This window comes from Gavia stellata, chromosome 2 (genome assembly GCF_030936135.1).
Source record: "Gavia stellata isolate bGavSte3 chromosome 2, bGavSte3.hap2, whole genome shotgun sequence".
In the NCBI taxonomy this organism is placed as follows: domain Eukaryota; kingdom Metazoa; phylum Chordata; class Aves; order Gaviiformes; family Gaviidae; genus Gavia; species Gavia stellata.
The window spans coordinates 11251202-11271032 of NC_082595.1; the positions used below are offsets into that span (position 1 = coordinate 11251202).

Consider the following 19831-nt stretch of genomic DNA (forward strand, 5'->3'; position numbering starts at 1 on the left):
GAGAAACCTGCTCAGTTCCCTGCAGGAGTAGGGTGAATGATGAAAGTAATGTAAAGCACTAACGCCATCTTCAACAGATACTATACCAATTCAGCACTCAACAGAGTTAAAAATTTGGGTACGGTGTCTGCAGTTCACACAAAAATCCTCCCTGTTCCTGTAATATCTATAGATATTTGGTAACACCTTTGTGAATATAATTTATTTTACTGAAATCTCCTTTTGTGCTTCTTAAATCCCATTACTGATTTACTTCCTCCTGAATACATTATCCAAAAAAATAATGCTAGCAGTGCCAAATACATCATTGCATTAATCATTTGTATGCTACTCAGTCTCCTCAGGCAGTTATCTGCTCTTCAATGTCCTCAAATTATTCTCCTATATCAAGCCACAACATTGGGATTGTAGGGGGGGTGACCCACAAACCCCATGATATCCTAAATGGTCACTGAGCTGTGACAGTTATTGCAGAGCAATCTTACTGTCAGTCTACCAGTCAGCCAAGAGTGATAGGCTGCCCATCACACATCCTCTAGCCCAGAGTGAATTCTGATGTCTTTCAATGACCACCAGTAAAATCCGAAACTGTGAAAAGGAACGATCTGAGTTAACAGAAATAAAAGCAGTCACAAAAACAGTCAAGCATTTAATTCTTCCCTGGAAAAGACTAAGAAAAATAATTTAAAAGGACAAAAATATGACCAAAAGAACAAAATAAGGGCAACGTGCTTACTTTCATGCCTTGGAAGCACACTGTGTGCTAAACACAAAGCCTCGCTAATGCCTTATGGTATTTCAGCAAAATGTAAGTGTTGATGAAGTCAAACTCGTGTATGTTTTCCTGGAGCCAGCTCTGCTAATAATAACAATAATAAAGGCTCTCCCCACCGGTTCTTTTGGGGCTTGGTTCGTTTGTTTGGTGAGGGGATTAGGGAAAGAACATACAGAAAGGGATATTGCCAGGGACAGTACGTATTTGTAAAAATTTGGGATGGCTGAATATGATTTGGGTTTTATTCCAGATTACACTATTTTGTAGGAAAGGACAAATTTTTTGATCCTTTCTAAGGGTTTTGTATTCTTTCTAAGGTAAATGAAAGAGAAATACAGCCAAAAGGTGTTATACTTTATGATGTTTCACTTCAAAATGGTGCACGTAGCAGAGAACCAAGTCACCCTACACGTGATAAATGAGTATTTTTTGGTTTAGAAATAAAGTAAAAGAACAAATGGTCAGGCTTAGCACAGCCAGAGTAGGTGGACTTTACATCTTTGCTAGACCTTAGCTGGACTTTATTAAACTACGGTAGAGTCTACTGCATTCTGCAGTCTCTAGCCTGCTGACAGCTGTTGTGGGTTATCAATTTCAGCAGAAACTGGAAGAGCTTTACAGCTGCTTTATCCTCTACCAGCAATGAAAGAGTTGTCTTCATTACTGGAGAGTCCAAAGAGCTATTTCTCTCCTGTCCACCCAACTTCTTTTGAGAGAATCAACTTTGACAAGAAAACAGCCTGTCTGTTTCCAGCTGTAATGGACACGAGAGCTTTGATTGCTGAAGCAACTTCCGCAGGCTGGGTACATTCTCTAGCTGACATTAACAGTGATCAGAAAAGATTCAGTTTACACTTCAAATAAGAATCAGCATGCATGCAGTTCATAAGTCGCATTAATGCACCCTGTGCTTTGGCCTCTCAGTTCATACAACACAAACAAGGGCTATTGTTCAACATCAAACCCAGTATTAACCTGAACTAAAGCTTTTACCACCAAAAGCGGTCTTTCAAACAAAGTGTTCTTGGAAATCTATTGGATTTGTTAACGGGAATTCATGGTTATGTGCTGTTATACATATTGAAAAGGATTAAACTACGAACTGCCTTGATGCACCTCCTCAAGACTGGCCCCACAATCCTGCAGCCTTGGAAGATGTCCTTTCCAGGTGACGGTCAGCTATCAAGAGAGAGCTGCCAGCAAAGCCAGTCAGAACAGCCACAATGATTGAAAGTGTTGAAGAAGAAAAGAAGAAAAGAAAAAGAAAGAAGAATCCTTTTAAAACTTGGAGGAGAGGGCATGGACAAGAATTCGGACAAAGTCAGAACAGCACTTTCTTCGATATATTAGTATCTCAGACGGCAGATGCCAATAATTTCACAGATTTAGATCTTCACCAGAGGCTCTGAAGTGCTCCTGGTAAGAAGCTGATTTGTACCTAACCCTTTAGACAGCATTAAAAAAAAAAAAAGAAAAATGCTCCTACCTCTACAGTTCATACTAGCTGTGTTACAGTGCCAAGGTCAGTTACCTTGCATAGGTTATCCTTGGCAGTTGTGTCAGTGCCAGCCACACAAGCTAAAGCAGCCACCCGTGAGATGTGAATCTGCAGTCTGCTTTTATAGATTGAAAGTGTTGGTCAATACTACACTTTCAAGTAGGTATAACTTATTCATTCAATGGAACGTGCTCTTGCAGTGAGTTGCTGCTCCCACTGGTATCTTGCACTGCATGATACACTGCCCATGTTCCTTGTGCTACTTCGCAGTGGGACTGTCTGCTTCACAAACCAGTCCAGTAGAAGGAACTGGACAACAGCTTTTCTACAAGCAAAGAAAGAGTGAGAGCCTATGCAAAAGCCATAGAGGAAATCTGCAAAGACAGAGTAGGCTTCAATGCAGGTCTCTCTTCAAGGTTTATTTTGCATGAATTTGCAGTGTGAAGAAATGCTTAGGCCAGACCTTTTTCTCGGCTGGATCTGCCTTGTTTTCATTTCTTTTATTCTGTCCTCCCTCGTAGTCATTGTCTTCTTTTAATCTCCACTGGAGCTTAAGAAGGAGCTGAGAATACAGCTCCATTCCTTCAGAGCAGCAGTCAAAAGAATACTAATTAGCTTTTGTCTTTTGTTGTTCTCACACTTTAGTTGTAGTTAAGCCAAAATATCTGACTCCTCTGTCAATAGCAGAAGAGGGCAGAGACCAAACACATATTTGTAAGATAAAGAAATAATGACTGCTTCCTCAGTTCCATAAAAGAAATTAAATCCTGCTGTTTCAGGGAGGTGTAACATTATGTCCTGCCCTATGCATGAGGGTATTCACCGTAGTCAAAGTCAGCAACACATTCACTGACCAGATTTTCAATGAGGCCCAAGTAGCTTTCATCCCTGCCAAGAGCTTCCCCAACCCTACTAAAAGAGAAGTAAAAGGACCATGTTTATACAACCTTGCCTCTCTTAGCTTGCACTGCTCAGACTGAGGTGTGTACTGGCTCTCACTGTAACAAAAGCTTTTGCTGTCCTGCACTCTCCAGAGCTGGCCTGTTCTTTACACATTTTTGCCCCGAGCATCTGGTATTGGGTGCTAGCTTGATACATGATACAGACCTTCGAGTGTGCCAGGACTGGCCAACGTGCTAAAACACAGTCCACATGACAGTCTGCCACAATGCTGGAAGAATATTTGCACTTTTTAAAAGACTTTTGAGCGTCTTTAGCCACAGCTTGCTTGTAATACCTGATTTAGTCCCATCTAACTAACGAATACTGCTTTCTCTGTTTCTCCTGCATGCTCATCCATCCAAGAAAAATGAAGACAGACCCTCAATGTCTAGGATGAAAGCCCTCCTCTCCCCTGGCAAGGTTAGCCATTATCAGTATATCACATGGCTGGTCTGCAACAAGATATTAATTATACAGCTCAAGTTATAACCATTAAGTTTTCAAGGAAGGAAGATTTAGTGAATAGAGCTCATGATTCCTGATTTCTCCATCTACTTGTACCCTGACTTAACACGCAACATTGGCCAAATCACATTATGAGAGTTGTATTAAACTGGGCACGATACTGTTTACACACCTCAGTGAGCACTATGAGGACTTTTGGCACAAGGACAAAAAAAGGGTTCTAAATACAGTAATCTGCTCTTGTAGAATTATGAGTCAAATAATGTTAAAAGGCTCTTTGGGGGTTACTGATGGTTTTCCATCAGGGCTCTAGTGATGCTTTTCCTGTGAGGGTCTCAATGATCCTTCTTTTGGCTCTATGTGCCGACTTACAGGGGCACTTTGCTATATTAGTCATGCAGATCTCCTGTTATTTCTGATGAAGTGGTAATCAACCTGTGTAAGAAAATGATGGAAAACAGAATCTCATTCTACTAGAACGCCTTTAGTAAGGCTAGGAATAAGATCAGCTAGAGGGAGACTGCTTTTGCAGGAAGTAATATCCAAACCACCATGCAAATACTCCTTCTAGCACATCTGGGGTGTGATAAAAACTGAATCCCTAACTTTTTTCATACCTTTTATGCAATAGCTGTGGTCTCAAATGGCCAAACTATTGACAAGAGAAGGAGTGCAGTCTCCAAGCTTATTCCACTGCTAGAGCAGCCTGCAGACCCACCTTGATACTGCTGAGCTCCTGCTAAACAACAGCAACTTTATCTGAACCCTTCTTCCCAGTTTGTATACCAAAGGCACAGAAAAAACTATCAGGTGGTAGAAACTCTTAGTTGCTCCTGACCTGGAAAAAATTTGAACCTAAGCTAAGGCAAAAGACTGTACAAGCCATTACCAATTCTCTAGAGTTTTTCAGTCATTTCATTTTCCACATTTCTAATCAGTCTATACGTTGACTGATCTTAAACATTTAAACATGCTATTTGGGCAGAAATGAGCAAATTGTCTCAATATTGGAGTAAAAAAATAAGATATATACATGTTGGACTTCATCTGTAATGAACGGTGCCCATGTCTTGAAGATTATCTTGCTCCACATGTATGTTTTAATTTCTGATTTGCTACACTAAAATCACAACTGAGGCAGTTTTTATATACAGCAATTAAGGATTACATAAAACATTCCTAGCTGCATGCAACAGACATGATAGAAAAAAAGATCACTGTTATAAGCATTTTAAATCAGAAGTAATATAGCAACTGGGACAATATTAAGATTTTCTGATATGCTGATTTTCAACTATTTACATCCAAACTATTTGTTAAATAGAAGATGCCTTCACTATAAATATTGCTAACAGACAGAGGGGTTGGCAAAGCATTATAGTCACAGTATTCAAGTTTAAAACATTTTCAATTATTTGAAAACTATTCCTCACTAGAGGATGCATATTAACCTGCAGGTAATGGAACAATATGCTTACATTTTTCTTTCAATGTTAAGAACTACTAAAGATGATGTATTTCCATCTGAACAATGCAACTACTTCAATAACACTTTACTGCTATTTCTAAAGAGAAAAACAACCCTCTCCCACAACAATACTCCACACAAGTACCATGATTTGAGTTTTTGTCCAATCTAGGTGCAAGATATATCTTTATTCAGACATAAAAGTCCCACCGTTAGGAGAATTTTTATGGATAATTTGTATTATAATACACAAGTCACTCTCCCAGGATTGCTTCAAAGCCTAAGTTAGAATTTGCACAAGGATTATTATATTTGATAGAAGGCTTAGCTGTGGGTCTAATAAAATCCACAGGAAAGAGGGCAGAACTAATAAAAATCAATAGTTAACTGTTGTTACATGGTTAGGAGCATGGATGTTAACAATACAAAAAACCCTATCATGTTATTTATTGGTTTTCGCATGCAAGCTGCAAAAATAAGGAAGTAGCTTTAAAAAAAAAAATCAAAATAACTAACAAAATTAACAACAGAGCATATTTCCTCCTTAAGACACTTAAATACTTGTGTGCTACTCTGCAGCTACAAATGACTCACACCGATTACTGCTAACTAGTAGAATGGGCAGGAATACACAGATCTGTCAGCTTGACAGAGATTTGTGGAAAAAAAGACTCAGGTATCTCAACAACTGTCAGAAATAAAACAGATCTTGTTAAAGCATGGAGGGCTAAGACATTTGTATCAGACTTTTAAACTAACCTACTAACAGTGAAAAATCAACACCTAGGAAGGTATCCACAGCCTAACAAGTCACAGCTGGGTTATCACTACATGCTCTCCTTCTATTAGGAATTTTAGAAATAATAAGTGAGAAAAAGGGAAGATAAAATGGAAGACAGTTTATTAAATAAAAACTATTCTAATATTAGAAGTCCATTACTCTCTTGGAAGAAATGTTCTTGAGGAATTTCCCTGCTCTGAAATTTGTAATTATTTCACTACAGAATGAACAAAAGGCATCAGACATAATTTTTAACAATAACTGGGAATGTTTATGATGATCTCTGACTTTGCAGCCAGATTTAAGATGTTAATATTTCTTGCATTCATTTAGTTGAGTATCTCAGCTACATACTGTCACTTACACACACACATACACGCACTAACAGAAAAATGTAGCAGCTCTAGGATTATTCAAGTTAAGTCTGGGAACTGTGCCATTTAGTACTCTAATTCTATCCGGTCTCACAGAGCTTAGGTAGACCTGGACCATGCACTTCAAAACCATGTATTCAAATGGTCATCAGAAGTCACACACATGATAGCACTGGAGAGCACCGTACCCCAGGGGTGCAGCCTCTGCAGCAGACAGAACTAAGGTTTTACAAGTTAGAGACAGACATCTCTCCATTTTCTCAGGGGAAGGCAGTGCCCAAAGACATCAGAAAAGTAGTAGAGCCACATTCCTCCCTGCTCATCCGTCCTTCAAAGGTGCCACACTAGATAGGCGAGACTATCAATAGAGTGGTATAACACTGAGCAAAAAATCCCAACTGTTTAGGAAGCAGACACACTTCTGCCCTGATGGTGCTTCCTTAGGGACATCAGAGCTAAGTTTGCCCCACTGTATGATGCCACTTCTCATAGGGTTTGATCAAGCCCACATAAAGTTTGATATATTCCAAGCTGGGCATGAACTTAAATCCCAACTCTGCACAGTTTCAGAGCTTTGTGGGCTGGGACCGAGTGCACTAAGAAAACATGCCACAGCGTGTAATTTAGTAAGAAAGGTAATGATGGAAGCTAGAAGACATTTCACAGAACTGTCAGCATTTATGAGGGTGTAAGTCTATAAATTTTATCAAATATGGGTACAATGTTTTGCTCTCTCCCTCTCAAAAAAAACCCCAAACCCAAAACCCTACCCAAAAAACCAACAGTCAAGACAATGAGACAAGGCCTAATCAAATCAGTTGAGTTTTTGCAGGATTCTTGTACTTTTAGTTTTCCTGTTCTTTAAAGCAGTGGCTATTTAAGGATGGTTGAAATAAATTCATTCAGAGATAAAAAGAAAGATGCTAAAATAGTCTGAGACAACTATCTTTGTTTGTGAACCTAGACAGAATTATAGACAAAACAGCATTAGTGTAAAAATGCTGCCTACTTATGTGGCAGAACTGTGCTATAGTGTAGAGTAAAAGCTCCTGTCAAGCTTCCTCGGTGAGAAAAATAAGCTCTTAACTGCTTTTCGTTCCTCTTGCACAGGCAACACATCTCTTAGAAGCGGATCTGCCCATGCACCTTCACAACAGAATTGTTAAAAACATCTCTGACTTTGCTGTTAGAGATGCAAAAGCCAGAATGAACACAGCTTGAATTTCTGATCTCAAGCTGATACGCAGGGCTAGCATTTGGAAAAAAGGTGACTTTTTTCTCCTATAAGCTGAGAAAATTTGATCTAGCAGGCTCCAAGTGGCAGTAATTGTGGAACCCCACAATGTTGTTTTAACATCACTTTTCAGGAAATAAACAACTTAGAAAGTTGTCATGAAAGTCTCAATGATTGCAAAGCTAAATACAGCTGGTGTTCCAGTTCCTGCTGTTAGATGGTTACTTTCTGTATTTGGGAACTGTTCTCTCAATGAGCATTTGAAAAAAGTGACAGTCAGGACTAGCTCAAATCTGAAGACAGACAAAAGGAGCTGACAGAAGGAAGAAATGGGATTCAATGATGAGAAAGAAGTAGCAGCTACAAGACTCCTGGAAGTTTCTGAATAAGGGAAAAGAAAAAGATTGCATCATTCTTCAGAGAACTTTTCTCAATGGTTGTAAGTCTTAGCTGAAATTATGGCTCTAACTAATGAGTTACATACATGCCACCACATCCATGAGTTCATTTATGTATAAATATCCCAATAAGCATAGTGACATGCTTATAGTATAAAACAAGTATATAGTGTAAAAAAGGTAAAAAATACCAATTTAAGTATTTTACACCAGGCTATGTTACTGTGAGTCACTGTGAGACTTCTGCTGTGTATGGCAAAAAAACAGGGAATGAAAAGGCAAAACTGTGAGTGTCCTCTGCCCTCCTAAGGTTGTTGGCTGAGCTATTTTGCACGGCAAGAGCCAGCAAGTGCACTGGCAAGGAAGAGAAACAGTCATGGTCAGTGTGGGTCCCTACACTTCTTCCTCTGCAAGATACGGCCAAAATTATATCTCTCCCCTCAACACTGAGGATGAGAAGGGCCTGGAGTGAAAAAGAAAGCTAATGGTCCTCAAAAATTACTCTTGCTGGTCATGCATGACAAAAAAGATCTGGCATAACCACAGCCACACTCCCACCTTCCAGTGTCACTTCTGGGAGCAACAACACTGGTCCCTCTGACAGCCCTCAGCCCCAGTCCCTGCTGGTTAATCTACAACTCACAGGGGAAATGAGGAACACTATTCCTGTCTTGTTAGTAATTCCCAAAAAGAGTTTCAAGAAAACGTGGTTCCAAGGGTATTCCTACATGGCCTTTTGATGTGTCTGTCATTGTACTTTATCTGCATAAGGACCCAAAACATTTTAGAGGTGTTACAAGATTATTTTTTTAAAAAAGTTCTCCCATGAATTTTAAAACCATTCCCACCCTCTTACTTCTTTGCTGAGCTCTGCTATAAGAATTACAAGCTGAATTACATGTTGACAAGCAGTCATGAGGTGATGGCAATTTTAAGCTTTTTGAAACAAAAAGTAGTTTTGTATTTTACGTTCACGCTATGTTTAAGACATAAAGAGTCCACACATTCAAACTAAATCATTCTCTGAAAGACTATGCTAAAACAGCACGTACTGATCTGCTACGCTAGCAGAACGCGCATGTTTGGTGGTATCATTCATTCCAGCTTCCACACTAAGCACATTGCTACCAGCAAGGTTACATCTGTAACGTGGACTTGGCCAACCCACTACACCAACTGCTCATCGGACCATTCTACACTTTACCGGCATCATTACAATGATAAGAAAAAGGTTGTATGAACCTTGCCCAAATCACTGAAAATCTGGAGGCATTTTGCCTGTGATCAGCAAAGCTCATTAAGTAGCAAACTTGCCTTTTTATAAAAGTGCTGTAGATTGCCAAGAAGACAGCATGATATAGGAACAACTCCCCGTTTTCTATGTGCAGTGTAGTTTACCTAGTTCTGTAAGTCATGTATTACATAATGTACAACCGTGAACTCTGTACATGCAGTCATCGTGTAGATTCTCCTGCATTTTTGTACTTGTACATGCCATATGTAAAATAAAGGCTTTAACATGGTATACGAGATGTAGGTTCTTTGTGACCGATTCTGACCCTACAATCATATCGATCCCGGCAAACATGTCTGCACATGCTCTGGGACTTTCTAGATAGAAGGATCTTTCCGCATTGATATGATTGCAGGATCAGGTCCTAAGACTGTAAGGACAAATGGCAAACTATTGAGATTCAACAGCAACAGCTGACTTTAAATACAGCAATGCTCCAACAGTTTTCATGTAGAACAGAGGCTCAAACCAACATGATTCAACAGAAAATGGCAGAACATGCTTTGTTGTTTCAACTCTAAAGAAAACCCCCAAAAAACATGTGAATATTTGCTTTTATACAGCTCTCCTCCTTTGGGAGGTGAAGGGAAAAAAAAATCACTGCCTCCTTATTACTGCAGACCCAAATCCATTTTTCTCAGTATTTTACCAGTTCACTTCCCAGTGAACTGCACCCACCAAGCAAGGTCACATAGATGATTGTAAAAACAAGTTTCCTTTGTGCATGAAGTGGAATGAATCATTTGGAAAAATGTGACATCTTCAGTACTATTCCTGCCACTATGCAATATTTCTCTAAATTATGCAATCCATCAATATAGCATTCATAAATGTATTTTTGGAAAAAATGACCTTAAGTAAGTTTCTGCATAACAGCAGCAAGTGGGATTTCTCAGTGAAAGTGAAAATCTGGAGGAACAGGAACACTGGAAGACCATATGCCAGCTACTCTACAGCAGAAGCTTCCAAACCAAAACAAGGGGCATCTGAAAACACAAACAATGACAACTCTGGACAGTCAATCATTGAAGTAGCCCTCCTTTTTCTTTCAGCTGCAAAGAAATTTGAATGAAAGCTTTGCAAGAGATGCACAGAATGGACAGCAAAGTATCACACAGTCACAGGGACACCTCAGCTGACAGGTCTTATGGCCTCCTTGGAGGTCCTTTGCTACATGATTTCATTCCTCCTGCACCTTTAAGCCCCTTCATAGCTAGATATTTACAGATACCGCTGCTACCAATCTCAGAAGTTGTCAAAGTGCAATATGGCTCCTAATACATCATTGTATGTTATCTGGCAACACTTCAGAGTTAAAAAGTCCAAAAAAACCCTGTTTAATAACAAGTTCCAAATACTTTGCTCTCACTCTTTTTGTTAGCTTCCTTCAGCCCTTAAAATGTGTTAAATCTGTTAACTAAGCTAATTAGCAATATTCAGATAGTTTCTGAAGGGAGCGATGCTGTCATATGAACTGCTGATCATCCTGAGACATTTTTCCTACACTCATTATTGCAGCAAATGAGGCATATAATCAGCAACATATCTAATGGGTAGACATGATCTTACATGAGCCAGACTAGAGCATACAACAACCAATACAGGAATCTCTCATCTTTTTTTGTTATTGACATCTCACACAGCAGTGGAGCTACACAATAAGTAACTCATGGTTTTTAAATGATTTAGCTGTTGAACATAGAAAGGCATCTCAACCACTAATATACAAGCGATTTTGTGTAGAAAAAGGACCTAATTTCACTGTCTTCAAAGTCAAGGGCAAAACTCCTAAAGGTAACAGCAGTCCAGGATGATGCCTTGAAGTATCCTGATATCCTTTCAATTCTCAATTCATTCACTATATGATTTACATAAAATGAAACAAATATAAATTCTGAGAATAATCTTCAATACTGTGATATAGTGTAATTAGCAAACAGCATCATTTTAATTTAATGTCATATGATAATGGTCTACTGTTTCTGCCAAAGCAAGCCAAAAATTCCACATTTATGCATGTTATACACCCAACATGTTACACCAAACTCTTTGGTTCACTCAAACCTCTGAATCTCGTATGCCATTATCATGGAAATTCCCACTTGCAAATCAATGTCTAAGATGTCCCATGAAACACAATCTGAGATAGCGTTGCACAGCTGTGAACAAGTCTTGGACTTCTTGGACAGGCTGGATCAATGGGCCAAGGCCAATTGTATGACGTTTAATAAGGCCAAGTACCGGGTCCTGCACTTCGGTCACAACAACCCCATGCAACGCTACAGGCTTGGAGAAGAGTGGCTGGAAAGCTGCATGGCAGAAAAGGACGTGGGGGTGCTGGTTGACAGCCGGCTGAAGATGAGCCAGCAGTGTGCTACCCCGGTGGCCAAGAAGGCCAACGGCATCCTGGCCTGTATCAGAAACAGTGTGGCCAGCAGGAGTAGGGAAGTGATCGTGCCCCTGTACTCGGTGCTGGTGAGGCCGCACCTCGAATACTGGGTTCAGTTTTGGGCCCCTCACTACAAGAAGGACGTTGAGGTGCTGGAGCGTGTCCAGGGAAGGGCGACGAAGCTGGTGAGGGGTCTAGAGAGCAAGTCCTGTGACGAACAGCTGAGGGAACTGGGGTTGTTCAGTCCAGAGAAGAGGAGGCTGAGGGGAGACCTCATTGCTCTCTACAATTACCTGAAAGGGGGTTGCAGAGAGGAGGGTGCTGGTCTCTTCTCCCAAGTGACAAGTGAGAGGACAAGAAGAAATGGGCTTAAGTTGCGCCAGGGGAGGTTTAGACTGAACATTAGGAAAAATGTCTTTACTGGGAGAGTGGTGGAACACTGGAACAGGCTGCCCAGGGAGGTGGTGGAGTCACCATCACTGGAGGTGTTCAAGGAACCTGTAGACATGGCACTCTGGGACATGGTTTAGAGGGCAGGGTGGTGTTGGGTTGATGGTTGGACTTGATGATCTTATAGGTCTTTTCCAACCTTAGTGATTCTGTGATGTCCAAAGGCCTTCTGCCTCCATAAAGTAGGTTAGGTAATCACCTAGTAGTGATGAAAAAAATCTTTTCTTTTCCCTATAAATTAACCAAATAACTGAATTCTGATCAGGATAACACCTGATTTTGCTTCAAAGCAAGCCGAAAGGGAAAACTGGAGGCAAAATAAAGGCTTCGCCGTCTTCAATTAGTGAACAGGTATTAGAGATGGAGAAATCAGCTCTAGTTTTGCATAGTACAATTGGTTTTAAATGCTCTTAGAAATTTATCTAATGAAATATTCATACACAACACTAAGCATTTCATCCTAAATGCTAGAAGAAAAGAGCAAGTATGAAACAGCAAATAATTTCAGACTTCTCCATGAGAGTTATTTGTTGGTAGTTTAAAATTGCACCATGACTTCCACTAAGTTGCACCTCAATCTCAGCACTATGGGCTTTTTTCCCCCCATCAGATCATCAAACTTCAAAAAGAAACTGTTAAAAAATGTTACTGCATTTTTGTACATTACCAGGGTCCTTAACTTGCTGAAGAAATACATAAATCCAAACAAAAATCCTTCTGTGTTGTACATGGATTTCTCTTCCATGTAAACAGCTGTATCTGCTGATGAACGATCTACAGAAAACAGGGCTTGGAATGGGTCTGGAGGCCATTCAGAGGTTCCTCCTACACCATGATGAAATCACTATTTTCTGCATTGCTTGACAGATCTTTGGAGGGCAGTGTCCAGGTAGACAAAGATGGCAATCCAACAGCTTACCTAGGTAATGTGTTTCAATACTTCCCATGCCTTACAGTTTGAAAGTTTCTCGTACCTCAACTAAAGCTTCCTTGCTACATTTTACAGGTTTTTTTCTTCTCCTGACCTCACTGGCAATACAGAATAGCCTGTTAACGTTTTCATTGTGGAAACTTCTATGTACCTATTTCTCCCCTCAGTACTTCCCTCTCAAAACAAAACAATGCCATTTATTTCAGGGTCATGGGTCCTAGACTTCCAATCATGTTGCTGTATTTCGCTCTCCCTAACTGTCAGATGATTTTTTTTTTTTTAAACTGCAGTAACCAAAACTGGACATATTTTAACTTTAACCTTGAACATCATGTAGGAGAAGAGGTTATTTTATGCATTTTACACTGCTGTCAATGCATCTTGGCATAAGGTCTATTTTTGTTGTAAGTGGCATGATGCTGTTGATGCACAAAGTCTGGTAGAATGGTCAGATACCCTTCATTACAGGACTTTTGCCCAGCCAGCCATTCTGTACTCTTGCGGTAAATAATTTCTAACCGAGGGTGAAATTCAGTCTTAGCTGGATATCTACTAAAGGACACCTTCTCAAAGGTTGGACGTCCAGTCTAACCTAAACTAGCTTGTACAAAATGCCTCTGAACTCAGTGAAGAGCGACAATGCATCTCATACCATGCTAAGATAGATGTATGTGAGATGAACTGCCCTCAAGAGAGGCACTCCTCACAATTTAGCGAGGTAAACTGGATAGTTAAAGTACTGGTTTATAGTTAAGTTAATGATGGCTGTCCAATTTTCAGACAGCTAGTCAAAGTAAAATACGCCTGACACGCACTGTGCACTTTCCTCGTTGATCTGGGCTCTGTTCCTTGCAAACCAGAGAAAGATCAGGAAGCTTTTTATACTTTTATCACCCAATATACTTGTGTCCCCTTCCAGCTTAATGCCTTTGGCCATGCTTATTAAGACAATTCAGCCTCTTAACCAAAAGCACTGCACAGCGCCGGTTCCAGGAGAGAGCCCTTCCAAAGACAACCCCCCTTGTTGGAGCCTCTCATTTTGAAATGAAGTTTTAATTAATTACTCTGAATACAGGTCTAAAACCAGTTTGTTACGTAGAAGACATTTCTCCTGCTTTCTTATTAGAACGACAGTCTCATATGAAAAAAGCCTTACTAAAAAAAAGTCAGATTAAATGCCTGCTGTAGGAACTTTTTTCTTTATAAATAACTTATGGGACCAAGTTAAGTTTTAGAAACAAGCACTAAGGCTGGTCCGAACAGTTTGAGAACAAATTTAAGAACAAATACTCATATATAAGACACACATACCCCTACTCTCATAATTTTGACTACAGTGATTTTAATGATGCACAGAAATTCATTTTAAAGCCAGATAAATTTAATTTATTTTTCACAAGAGGAAAGCAATTGCTAAAAAAATACTGCTACCTGGCACGCTCAGATATAAACTCTCCTTGTTAGTGGTATGGGAGCTGTGGAAAGCACTGCCAAAGCACTGCAAAACAGTTCAAATATCAGTCAAGCAAGAATTCCACGAAAAAAGAAGGGATAACTATGGCATGGCAAGGGGCATTGCAGCATCCAAAGCTTACCACACTGAGAAACAACCTCATCTAAATCCTGTTCCTAGAAAGCAATCCACAAAGCTTTGATGAAAAAGGAAGCTCACTTGCATGATTCTCCTTGCACTGACTATGCTGTCCTGTGGTTTAACTGCTTTCATACCTATGTCCTCTCCTCCCCACTCTCAGACAACTGCATAGATTTTTGATAATACTCAGTCTTTGCAAAAGAACATGCTAGATCCTCTTCAGTAACCAATGAACAAAACTAGAAATGCATTTTGTACATCTTCAGCTTCAGTAAAACTTCCTTTTATGAGTTAGCCATTTTAGATTTGCATCACTGTCACATACATGCTAATGGGAAGCTGCTCTCCAAGCACTGTTACTAGATATTATACAATAGAACTGATAATTTCTGACTACAAAGTGCTATATGCTGGGCATTTAGGGTTTTAAAATACTGATATTCTGAGGTTCATTTACTTGCCAGACCTGAAAATGCCATGTACCCGAAGCTGGAGATTTCTGCTGAGATGCATTTTATTGCTTGAGTTTAGCATATATGTTCTTGATTAATTTTGTTAGTGATCTACAAACGCCAATTATATTTACAAACTGTGAAATGCACATATATTGTCCCATTTTCTTCCTACCTGTATACACACAAATCTTTGTAGACATAATTCTGTGGGATTTGAAGAAAGGAAAGGAACTGACTATTCTTTGCAGCTGATGTGCAAGTGGACAGCTTTGTTTCCACAGCTCTCTATTCCTTACCTCAGACGGATTTTATGTCACACTATTGCTGCAGAGCCCTCTGCCGCCTCAGTCAATCAATCTCAAGGCCTGCTGCCCAGGTTGCTGAGAATGTAGAGATGTCCTCCAAATGCAAATGTCTACTCTCTAGATTTGTTTTTAGAGTGGTGCAAAACCTTGCTTAGGTTTCCTAAGCTAAGATTAATTTCAAACAGATCAAAAAGGTTTTAAATAGAGCAAGAATATCTTCTCCCTTCTCGACCCAAAGCTAACAATTATTGACTCAAAATAACTAGATATGTATCTAGCAGATCTTAATAATGTACTGGACATCATAACATTGCTTTGTCTACCAAGTGCAAAGACACAGATTTGGATATTACATAGAGAAGAGGTTTGGGGGTCCCTTGCCAGATTTCTTGACTACTCTTCACAAGACACTGATGAGAGGTCAACATCTGTTCTAATCAAAGCTCTTCAACATCACCATGCACAAGAGAAAATCTTTATGCATGGGAACTTTATATCGCCTGCATCACACCAGAAAGAAAGTGTAAAAATAAAAACCCAAAACAAACACCCTCCTGCCCCACAGAACACTCACCCACTACCACCATCCTTATTTCTTCAAACAAGTCAAGCATATCGCTATTCAGTTTTTTATGAACGTAATGACAGAAGCTTGAGTTGAAGACAAGCAGCTAGATCATCTCATCTGTCCTCGCGCTGACAAAGGAATGACCAAAGAGTATATATTGTAGTATTTAGTTTGGCCTGAATATATTGATGAACTGGATTCACCAGACCAAGTGCAGTGTGTATAGTGCAGACTACACATAAATTTATTTATCTTTATCTTTTAGTATTGCACTCTCCCAATACATGAGTAGATTTTTGTTACATCTCCTACAGACCAGCACTTCAATTTACTTTAAATTGAAGACCATAGTTCTGAATAGTCCTTCTGGATTTGACTGGCCTTCAATGCTCAGCATTTGTTCCATAGTAGGAAAATGACAATGGAGCAGGAGTGTTGATGCAATAAAATCTTAGCAGATGTTTCAGTTTGTACACGTGAGTTGTCAGAACCATAATGCAGTAATAGAATATGCTCACAGTCACCTGTGTGATCTAAGGGTACAGGCATATAAAACTTAGCACTGCGATTTCTACTAGTAGAGTATGAGCTGCACTAAGCAAAAGCTTTTATGTTCTAAAAATAAATTCAATTTGATTAACACATCATGGAAACAAAGTTGGAAATCACTAAACTAATTTGCTATTCCTATCTTAGACACCTGGTACCTAATACTGAAGTTATATGTACTCAAGTTATATGCAGAGCAATAGACCAAAGAACTACTAAAAAAACTTCACCAAACCCAACCTAGAAAAACAATCAATAATCGATCTGGTTTAATTAAATACTGTTCTACTTGCTAAAACATTGTTCTTCATCAGATGCAAACCCCAGCATTCAGTTGGCTAACCCTTCTGAAGAGGAAGGCATAATTTCTCCATTTATAATCAAATTGCATTAAGAAAATAATTTGCATTAAGCTATAAACGCAAAATGGACAATTTCACTAGTGCTTTTTTTTTAGTAGGTAAGAAGTGATGTCTAACTTTACTTCCAAAATTATTCTCTCAGATATTTTTTCCTACTGAAACTATTAGCCAACTAACTGGGAGGAAATAATTTAAGAGAAAATGAAGCATTTTTAAGAAAACAGAAAACAAATATTTTATGTTTTAAGAGCAAAACCCAAACATGAGTAGAGTATTTCACCCCATCTTCCCTGCCCAGTATTAACAAAAACCTTCACTGTATTTTATGCTAAAAACGTACCTTTCTCAGGGCTGTTTGAATGTTTTTTTGCTGGAGCTCAGAAAAGAAATGATTCCATTTATGCACATAACTTACTCTTTAATAGTTTCATTATTTTGGGATGCTTAAGTAGGACCTTAGAACTCCAGAGCTGACCTCTAAACCATTGCAAGGAACAAAAGAAAACACTGCATGAAAGAGCAACAGACAGTGGTGGTCTTTGTAGGAGAGCACTTCTAGGCACAGAAGCCTATTAGTACTTCCCTCATGAGGAAAAAATACTGCTCTACAAGACCTTTATTTGACAATGTGGGGCTCTGGCAGCAATAAGAACCTAAGAAGAAAACTGGTCCTGCTTACATTGAGCTCTGGCAAAAAAATTAAAGCTGAAAGCTGGATTTGTCTCCTGAGTCAGCTCACAGCACAACACTGCATACTGCTTATTCAGCAACACCACAGGCTGATAGTGTCTCCCAAGTTCCCCTGTCTTCAAATCTTGTCCTCAACAGTCAGAAGGTCCCTACCCTGACAACAGATCCACTACAAGAAAACCTTAACCGCTCAATTACACTGTATTACGCAGATCTCATTCACAAACCTTCCACAGAATCTGTGGGGTTGGCTTTAGTGCACCTGTTCTTACTGATGTACATGAAATGCAGAGCAGAAAAAAAAAATCCAACCTGGCTAATTTCTCACACATTTATTATTCGATCTTCAGTGATTTCACTGACAGAGAAGCCTGATAACTCTCTTTCTAGACTTGATGGGAGAAAGGCAATGTTTCTTTGTAGTCACACAGCCTGCATAGTTATTTAGATTTTGTCAGACAGATTTTTGCGGTTTTGAACAGGAACAGAAAAAAAGATACTCCCAGTTAATGCACTGAGAGAAGGACCTGGCTCAGCCCACCCAAGGTAATTTTTGTAAAGTTCTGCTATCTAGAAAGCACATAAAAATAAACTTGCCTTCCACAAAGATCCTGTTCCAGTAGATTTTTCCAATGTGATTTCCTCCAAGAAATATTAGATTTGATAAAATCAACATTGAAGTGCAAACAGATGCTAGGACAGCATGAAGTCGACGACGAATTCTTGGCGTGAAGAAACGCTCCTGAGGGGCAAAACAAAACGTGCAGATGGAGTTAACAACCCCTACAATTTTTCAAGCACTGTTAGAAAAAGACATTGTAGTTAGGACAAACGACTTTTATACAGAAGTTCAAATCCTTATGGAACAGATCCCAAAGCTTTTAAAATATCTAGCAGAAATCCACCAATGCCATTTAAGTTTGGGTAAGGCTTCATGATAAAAAGCAGTGTTGAATCATAGCTGAGGTTGGAAGGGACCTCTGGAGGTTACCTAGAAAGGTCATCAAAGTAGGGTCAGCTACAGCAGGCTGCTCCGGACTGCATCCAGTCGGGTTTTGAATATCTCCAACGATGGAGACTGCACAACCTCGCTGGGCAACCTGTGCCGCTGTTTGACTACCCTCACAGTAAAAAATATTTTCTTATGTTTAAATGGTATTTTTTGTATTTCAGTTTGTGGCTGTTGCCTTTTGTCCTGTCACTAAATACCAGTGAGGAGAGTCTGGCTTTGTCTTCTTCCCCCTTACAGTTAGGTATTTATACACATGGATAAGATCCCTGACGAGCCTTCTCTTCAGGCTGAACAGTCCCAGCTCTCTCAGCTTCTCTTACGGTAGACACTCCAGTCCCTTCACAATGTTTGTGGCCCTTTGCTGGACTCACTCCAGCACATCCATGTCTGTCTTGTAGTGGGGAGCCCAGAACTGGACACAGTTCTATACATTCTATGTCTTAATTATTTTCTTATTAAATGTACTCCTTGATTAATTTTTGCTGATGGACATTAACAGTAACAACATGCTTCTGGGGTGGATTATACTATCCAATAGGTTCCAATATGGAGTAAAGCACTTCAGTACAAAACAAACAGCATCAAACAACTTCAGAAGTCATTAATGCTTTGGTTGATTAACAAGACTTCACTGAAAGATTCTAGAGTCAGATCAGAACTGGTTATTGCAGTAAGTGTTAATAAACAGATAATTCCATATAAAAAAAGATTTAAATACACATGCAATCCCAAATTTTTTTTTCCAGTGCAAATATTACTGCTCATGTTCAACAAGCGTAAACATCTGTTGTAAAGTTTTTGGTACTGGTGTTATAACGATACAAATAAAGTAGGTCTCTCTCCACCATATACTAATTTACATTTTTCTGAATCTATATTTTGCATTATCACCTCAGATACGAGTGTAGCACAGAGACTGCAAGAAGATGGTGAAAGATAGACGAGAAGTTTTAGCTTCCTCCAATATTCAGTTGTTAGAACAAATTTTAATAAGCATTATAGCACATCACAAGGAAATATTGTCTCATTACTGCATAAGGAAAAATATCTTGTTCATAATGGCCCCAGGCTGAAAGCCTCTTTACGTAGTGCCCAAATCCGCAAAAGACTCAATGCTTCATGTGAAGTGATAAGCATTTGCCAGCCAGGGCATGGGAACTAAGGAAAATATCAGGAGCTGCTCATTCTTCATGACATAAATCTTGATGTTGCAGAAAACAAAGTCTTGTGACTGCAGCATCAAAAAAATAGAGCAGTAATTAATCTTTAATAGCTGCAGCCAGATCAGAATTCACGC

At 39.4% G+C, this 19831-nt stretch overlaps 1 protein-coding gene across 1 annotated transcript in view; it reads right to left on the minus strand.

The window, feature by feature from the left end:
* Nucleotides 1-19831, minus strand: part of HHAT (hedgehog acyltransferase) — a 165776-nt gene that overhangs the window by 49712 nt on the left and 96233 nt on the right. Inside the window, exon 10 of the mRNA XM_059835645.1 lies at nucleotides 18120-18264. Coding sequence (XP_059691628.1) covers nucleotides 18120-18264 — 145 coding nt within the window. The remainder of the gene's footprint in view (nucleotides 1-18119; nucleotides 18265-19831) is intronic.